Here is an 8,298-nt window from a genome sequence, read left to right on the forward strand (position 1 = left end):
GGCTGTTGCGCAAAGAAATTAATTAGTCATCTGCATCAACGTTCACCAAAAGCTAAGTTTGTGCTAACCCATATTCGCACAAATAATATCCTATGTTATGTTTTCTGATTGTTAACGTGAGATATGTCTCCATGTTGGGAAGTGTAGTGATAATGCATAAGGTAGCCAATGTTAACTTCACATGAGCCAGCTGCTTGTTCTAGGCTAAAAGTATTTCTGTCCCTCCCAATCTGTGTTAGAATGGTGTGTTAAGTAGACAGAATTTCAAAAAACCTCCTGGGGAACCCGACACGACAAAGCACTTTTGAAAAGCTTGAAACGTCCATATGTGCAACCCATCTTTTAACTTAGCCTATGTTGTAAAAGTTCAACGCTGTTGTTTTCGTGCAGTAGGCTAACCTTTTTGATAAGCGATGTCATGGGTAGGCTGATGTGATTAAGGGCTTTCTGTTGCTGTTTATGTAATTTTTTTACATAGGCTCAATAATGATAGGCTACACTGCATGTTAGGCTATATCAACCAAAAGCGCACGTTATGTAAATAGTTATGGGGAGGAGTCCTCTGTGGGGTTGAGCTTGGGCACCCAGTCGCGCGGCACCAGGAAGGTGGCCAGGTTACACAAGTCCACAAACACCTTATAACGGTCACTGGCAAGAACAACACAACAACAAAGCTCTTTAAGCAAGACAGAAAGACAGAAATCCAAATGACCTGTCTGCAAGGGTTTGGGTCTAATCGTATAAGTGATTTTGTTGTTGTTGTTGTTGTTAAAATCAGAGAGCAAATTTCTCCCTGTTTCAGTCACAAACACACAGAGCATAAATATATGTGGGACAATATTAATATACACATAAAACATTTCTGCTACTCATGATATTTTACAAAATGTGCATATGTGTTGCAATATCATTAGTCAAATAGGATGACAGATCTATTGGTTTTTTTTATTTTCTGGGGGAATTGTGCCTGACACATGGCTGTGATCGATGTGGTGTAGTGTGGTGTATGCAGTAGTGTTAATTTCGTCAGACGAGACGAGAGGAAATATGTTCGTCAACTACCTTTTTTTTCATGACTAAACGAGACGATGACGAGACGGCAGTAATGTCCTGAAACACTGACTAAGACTATCTTAAGATGAATTATTGTTGACGAAAAAAGACGAGACTAAAATGTTTTGCATGAAATAAGAACTAAGATAAAATCTCTCTTCATTTTCGTCTACAAAATGAGAAGACAGAATATCTAGCTGTTATGTTTTCAAAATATTCCGAATGAGTTCATATGCAACAGCTTTCCTGTAGGCTAGTCTACGTGCTGTTGCTGCAACCCTGTGGCTGCAACACGAAACTACATGGAACAAGAACACTGGAGATTTCTGCCAGAGTTACCAACTAACTACCTAAGCTTTATGCCACAATGCTACATACCCAGAAGTTGAAGCTTCTCTCATACAAATTAACATCCACCAGAATGTCCATACGAAAATGTTCATCATGTAATGTCAACTATTTAACTAGTTAGACTGATGATGCAAAGTTTGCTAGCAAGTAAGCTAATATGGAAAGTTCGCTAGCAAGTTAGCTATGGCTAAGATGGAGAGTCTGTTTGGGGAATGTGTTGTATTTGGGCGCATATCGCCATCTAGCGAGGCGGAGTAAAACATTAATACTTTGGTCTACGACAGTGTTTCTCAAACTTTTTCAGTTTCAGGACCACTTAACTAACCCTAGCTAAAAAACCACACTTTGAGAAACACTGGTCTACGAATATGACAGTGGTCCAGTCAAATCTTTTACTGTCTATGGTCAAATCCCAGCCGAGCTATAACTGTAGCTCGACTTACCTGTGCATGTAAACATACTGACTGACAAAAAATCAGAATGAGTAATTATAACAGACGAGTAGCCCTGTGGACACACAATATTGTTGGAAAATTGAGATGTGTGAAACACTATTTGACTCAAATGGTAATCAGAAATAATTTGTTATAAAAAAAGACTAAAATGTGTTGACTAAAACTGACTAAGACTAAGATACCTTTAGTTTTCTTATGACTAAAACTAGACTAAAATGACGAGACTTTTAGTCGACTAAAACTTGACTAACAAAAATTATATTTGAATGACTAAATATGACAAAGACTAAAAAGGACATTTCGTCACAAGACTAAGACTAAGACTAAATTAAAAATAGGTGACAAAATTAACACTAGTATGCAGGACTGCCATTTTCACCAGGCTGGGCTTACTGTACCTCACTGTGGAACGCAAGTAATGGTACCCTGAGGATCCACCTGTTCCCATCTTACTGCCAATCATCCTGTGCACCATGCACACGTGGTGGACTGGAAAATGGAGGCATTCATAGTCACTTTCATAGTTACTAACAATAATGCATAATATTATGTCCATAACAATTATATAAACATAATGAGAAACTGATAGATCTGATAGACTGTATAGATCGGTTCTCTCACTATGAATACAACTTGCTGCTGTGCTGTCTGGTTTGATACTGAACATTTTGAATTAAATGTTGTTTAGTGCTGACTCATCTGAGACACCTACATCTCCATTTGGACATGAGGGAGTCGATGTCCATCAGTGAGGTCAGCAGCTGGAACGGCACCTGGAAGCGAGGTTCCTCTCTGTCAGAACAGACCACAGGTGAGTGTCCAGCAGGTGGACATTGAACAGGTGAACTGAGTCAACACATTAAGCGTGAGAAGATGAGGAGTGAGAGGACAGATGATCAAAACTGTGAGAGGTGAATGGACAGGTGGACAACGAGTGAGAGAACATCTCACCTGTAGAAGTAGATCATGAGAGCGCCCTGCAAAGCTTTATATGAGAGCCGCCGCTCACCTAAGGACAGCAAAGACTGTATAAAGCAAATGCATGGGATCTTGACTTGATCTTGATTTCATTTGGATCATCAGCTTGTTGGGATTTTTGTAAGGATGTGATGTTTAGACATTGGAGTAGCAAAACTTTGTGTCTGGTTGTTGTCATGTATGTATGCAATGATCAGCCTCACCTTTACTCATCAGGTCATCATGTCTTTGCTCATCAAACAAGGATGTAAACAGGTCTCTCTGCTTTATGAAATCCTTCATCTGTTCATCTTTGTCCTCTGACTCTGGTCTCATCTGTCCAATCAGAATAATACTTCAGCTGACTGCATGTTAACCTACCCACTTTTAGAGCAAGATTACATATGCCACTGTTTCCATGGCCCCAACGTCTGATTACACAGTCTCAATGAATGTAACTCAATTAAAGAATGGATGAATGAATGAATGAATGAATGAATGAATGAATGAATGAATGCCTAAGTCAAATGTTGCAGCACTGCAGATTATTGTTGACAGAATAATCATGACTTAAAATTATTTAAATACTACTGGGCTGTTGTGACAAGTAAATTTCCCAGCTGTGGGATCAATAAAGTCTTATCTTATCTTATCTTGAATCCATGATTACCACAGATGTCTGTGCAGAGTTGATATATAAGTTTCAGGAGATGATAAACAAACCTCTAGTTTCTCTCTCTCCCTCTTCAGTCCCTCAGTGATGTTGGCCTCCAGTTTTCCCCAGAAGTTGAATCCTTTCTCCTCAAGGCCTGGGGTACGTTCCAGCCATTGCTGCAGTACACAGAAAGCAGGATATACGTTTCATACAACATAGCCTCAGGCAATACCTGATACTGGAGAACATACATCATGATTCCATGTGTATCACTATATCCATATCATTACTACTGGGACATCCGTGCAAATTGTAGCATACTGTATGGGGTGTTGGCATGGAAGAGGTCCTATAGTGGCCTATAGTAGCTATAGGTCATGTGTTTGTTCTATGTTTACAATACCATGTATGTATATAATCGACACCCAAGAACACACAAATGTTCCTGTGTGATGTGATGTGTATGGTGGCGCTCCACAGGTCATCACCTCCACCACCCGGAGCAGCGTGGGCTCCTGCTCAGAGCGGAGCAGCAGCTCGCTGTCCTGGCCATAGAAGTTGTCCCGGTAGTGCTGCCGGTTGTAGGGAACCCGCCGGTCATTGGGAACGCCAAACTTGTTCTCCAGGAGACGGAACTGCAGGCTCTGGAATCCAGAGGCTGGAGACAGGTACTCCCTGGTTTAGGGCACACACATGTACACACACACACACCAATTTAAGTATATGTTACAGATGCATACACCTAAATTCATATTGGCATAAAGACACAAGTTACAGAATGAAAGTGGAATGTGCTCATAAACTAGGTTACATAACTTGGCAAACAAACAAATAAATAATGAAAAATTATCATCTGCTGACCTGAAGTCAAAGAAGTCCATAGCAGACATAGTCTCCAGAATAGCAAACTGGTCGACCAGGAGTTTAAAGATTGTGATGATCCTCTGGGTGCGTGTGGTCACCTTCAACATGTTACGTCCATTTTGCACCTGAAGTCAAGTGAAACATTTTGACACCCACTAAAACATGGTACTCCAATAACTTAAGTATCCACTGTTATCCATTATATCATTTATTATTATTATTTTTAAATCTCATAAGGGCCTTCATTTTCAAACACATAACATTTTGGGGGGAAAAAAAAATTGAAAAACTATTTCTCAATGATAAATGACTGGTGGTAATTAAGGCATTGTCTAGAAATATTTGTCCAACTTAGCCACTGCAATGCACACACACCCACAATGCAGAAAAATACTTTTTAAAAAGACTTACATCTCCGCTTATGAAGATATCCCTCACTGAGTCCAGCTCCCACAAGATCTGCTTAAACCACAACTCATACGCTTCACCCAAGAAAAGAAGAGTAAGCAGTTACACATGATGACCCTTAACCCTATACTGGCATAACAGGATTTTCTGTTGTTGATTGGACGTAATGCAAAGATGGCAGTGGTTATCAATACAAATACGGAGAATGTGCTTCAAAACTGATGGAGAAAAATGAGAACTGTGTTGGTTCAGATATATTTACCTTGGTGGGTAACTATGAATAGGTGCTCATCATGAATCTTATTGCCTTTCAGTTCACTCTGGAGAGATTGAGCAGCCACAATCTTATCCAGCTGGGAAAAAAATCAGCAATACACATTAGTTTTGTATTAGGCTAGTTTGGTTACTGGGTTAAAGGTCTTTGAAAGCAGAATACACTGGGAATACACTGTAACACTAGTGGACAGTCTTGACAGTACTGTGAGCATGTCTTGTGGTTTATTAGTCTTTGTGTGTGTGTGTTTGTGTGAGTGTGCGTGATACCTGCAGGTATTCTCCATAGATGATCCCTCCTTTACTGGCTTTGTTGGTTCCCTCCTGAGAGTCATCCCTCTCCTCCTCGTTCTTCTCTCTGAAGGGACAGCCAGTACACACACGCACACACACATATCAGTGTCACATGACAGACAGGTAGGAGAAGACCTGAGCAGGGGTCAGACCCCTCACAGTACTTACACGTCTCTGTTCTGGAAGCACGGGCATCCACTCATTGTTCTGCTGGACAGGGTTACACAGACTACGGTCTTTCTGTTTCTCTCTGTTTCTCTTGCTCTCGCTCTGTCTCTCCCTTACTCTGTATTCTTCTCACACAAATTAACTCTTCATTTATACCCTGGTCAAGTGTATATTTATACAGTAGCTTCCCTCCTCTGTCCATCAGCCAATGAGAGGGGACACTTCTCAGAAATAATGACCTGATCAGTACAATCAGCTTTTTTCAACTTGCTCCGCCAATTCTCTGAGTGTCTTACTTCTCCATTCCCTTTCTCATTGCTCAACTGCTAAATTGCTCACTGCACTGTGTCTGTATCAAATCCGCTAGGGTTATTATATCTGCATGACGTACCTAGCAGATATGATAACCATAGCAGTTCTAATTCCCACACACACACTGCACTGGTTAATACACATGATATAGAAGAGCATTCAAGAGGCTTCAGTCACTGACACGCAGTGCACACATGAGATGAGCGTGTGCATGTAGGCAAACTAAATTGACAGATTAGTAATCAATTATGGCACTAAAAATGAATTAATGGGCTTTTTACAGCCCTGTGGCTTCCACGGGTGATGTTATTTATTTGGATGTCATATGTCATAGTGCTTAAATTAACACATTGCTACCGGAATGTAAGATTTCAGGTAATAGCAAAAAATGCTTCAGAAATAATCTACCCTACCTTTCATCGAGCAGTCATACAGAGAGGAAGGAGCGAGACCTTTTTTGGCATCTTGTGATGATACTGAAATGCATTTTAATAAAAATTGTGCATTTTGTGCATTAGTTTTGGAGAAGAATGTATCTTTTGTCTTACTCATTTTCAAACTAAGGCAGGGCTGAAACACAGCTACTGTGGAGGGACACTTTCAGAAACTGAGAGCTCTGGAGTAGTTCAGTTGATTTGGGAAACTGAGAGCTCTGGAGCAGTAAATAGGGAGTTTTTGGATGCTTTTGGATGGGGACACAATGACGGGAAGAAAACACAAAGTAGCCCCTCAGTGTGATAACCCTGTTCACCTTTCAAATGAACTGAATGTGTTCTATTCTAGCTTTTATGAACACACTGATGAATGTGACTCCTCCAGCGAGTCAACCCCCACTAAGCTCCTGGGGAAGAGTGAGTCCCAAAAGAATGTCTACCACCACCCTACTGCCTTTCTTTACCCAGCTTTTCCAGATGCTCCAACGTCAGTTTTGTCCCCTAGGCCTGGAAATGGCAACCAATGCCTAAAATAACGAATGCAAAATCGCATAAAAAACATCTGATGAAATGCAATTTGTCTGTCTGGCCGGCCGTGGTGTGGAGGATGCCGCTACTCTTCTGGACAAAGTACTGTACAGTATATTATGGTCATCTACACCAGAGGTTCTCAAACTTTTCTGGGGCTAAAGAAGCCTGGAAAATCCAGACCCTGGTAATCTAGAAGGATTAAGGGTCTGGCCACGAACAATGTAATGGCCCAACCCGAGGGGCGGCACCAAGCATGCATTTCAAAATCTCACTCCACGCCATTGGATAACACTAGACCAATGTTTACTCTGAATGATTCCGGACTTCGACACAATTGGATAACACTACGATCAATGTTTACTGACCTCCAATGTTGCAGCGCTGTCGTTATCAGTTTAGCTTGCCTCTGGCCCGCCTATATCAGATACGCCGATTTGATTGGTTCCACGGGATGCAAGGGGTAAAAGTAACGTGCATCATTGCTCATTGCCAGAGTGTCTCGCAGAGACAATTCCATTGTGCTCTCGTGAGAACTTTGGATTTCAGGGTAGGGCTAAAGCACACCAAGGGTCAAACCATTATGCCAAGGAAGGCACACCAACTTATGGTTACTCACTAGGAATGTCACAAACATTAATATAGGCTAAAATGGGTCTTCATATGCCCTTTCAAGAGAGTTCCATTATCAGCATCATAGTTGGCCCCACAAGACTTCCTTTTTAACATTCCATATGTTATCTTAATGCAGAGGAAGTAGATTGGGGCCCAAATAGAACGTTCAAGCATTGTTTTTGTTTTTATTGTTGAAAGGGTCTATACTTTCCCATACATAAAAGTATTCATGAGCTGAGCACAAAATAAGTTATGACATTATTCACAGATTGAGAAAGGAGATGCTCTTTTAGTGCTAAACAACAGAAAGGGTGGTGTCTCACCTCTGCTGAATCTAGCAATTGCAACATATTCGAATGACTGTTAGTCAGCAAACGTCTAGATAAGTAGACAATTCGACTCATTCTTTGTACAACCCCAAATCAGAAAAAGTTGGGACATTGTGTATAATACAAATAAAAACAGAATGTGATAATATACAAGTCTTGTAAACCAATATTTAGCAGCAAAAAGGACATAGACAACATATCAAATGTTGAAAATGAAAATGTTGACTATTTCAAGTATGATCATTTTTAATTTCATGTCAGCAACATGTTTCAAAAAAGTTGGGACAGGGAATGTTTACCACTGTGCTGCTTCACCTCTTCATTTAACAAAATTCTGTAAATGTTTAGGAACTGAGAAGACCAGTTGCTAGAGTTTTGAGAATTAAATGTTGTCCCATTACTGCCCGATATAGGATTTCTGTTGCTCAACAGTATACCGGTAATCATGTTTTTCATTCCATGATGCACCTAATTTGACAGGCCATTTTTAGCACCTCATTCAGTTGACGTGAGGTGTTGTCCATAATGTTATGGAGTTTTTACAACTTCCTTCTCTCAACAACCCCCCCCCATTGGATACTGTCTGTCCACTAGACTTTATT

General features: G+C 40.6%; 1 protein-coding gene across 1 annotated transcript; it reads right to left on the minus strand.

The window, feature by feature from the left end:
• Window positions 1-253: 253 nt before the first annotated feature.
• Window positions 254-5,559, minus strand: LOC121700684 (tryptophan 2,3-dioxygenase A-like). The gene is made up of 12 exons (XM_042083818.1): window positions 5,479-5,559; window positions 5,287-5,374; window positions 5,006-5,096; window positions 4,747-4,817; window positions 4,333-4,460; window positions 3,960-4,146; window positions 3,540-3,647; window positions 3,041-3,152; window positions 2,811-2,868; window positions 2,572-2,651; window positions 2,258-2,348; window positions 254-648 (listed from the first exon to the last, which is right to left on the minus strand). Exons 1-12 carry the CDS (start codon window positions 5,511-5,513, stop codon window positions 546-548), a joined length of 1,152 nt encoding a protein of 383 aa, XP_041939752.1. The 5' UTR covers window positions 5,514-5,559; the 3' UTR covers window positions 254-545.
• Window positions 5,560-8,298: the final 2,739 nt, after the last annotated feature.

The sequence above is a fragment of the Alosa sapidissima genome, chromosome 24, assembly GCF_018492685.1.
Source record: "Alosa sapidissima isolate fAloSap1 chromosome 24, fAloSap1.pri, whole genome shotgun sequence".
In the NCBI taxonomy this organism is placed as follows: domain Eukaryota; kingdom Metazoa; phylum Chordata; class Actinopteri; order Clupeiformes; family Clupeidae; genus Alosa; species Alosa sapidissima.

Coding starts and splice junctions, on each gene's coding strand:
- LOC121700684 (XM_042083818.1), bottom strand. CDS start 5,513: ATGAGTGGATGCCCGTGCTTCCAGAACAGAGACGT. Junction 5,097..5,286: donor TCTATGGAGAATACCTGCAG/GTATCACGCACA, acceptor TTTTTTTCCCAG/CTGGATAAGATTGTGGCTGC. Junction 3,153..3,539: donor GGGAGAGAGAGAAACTAGAG/GTTTGTTTATCA, acceptor CTGATTGGACAG/ATGAGACCAGAGTCAGAGGA.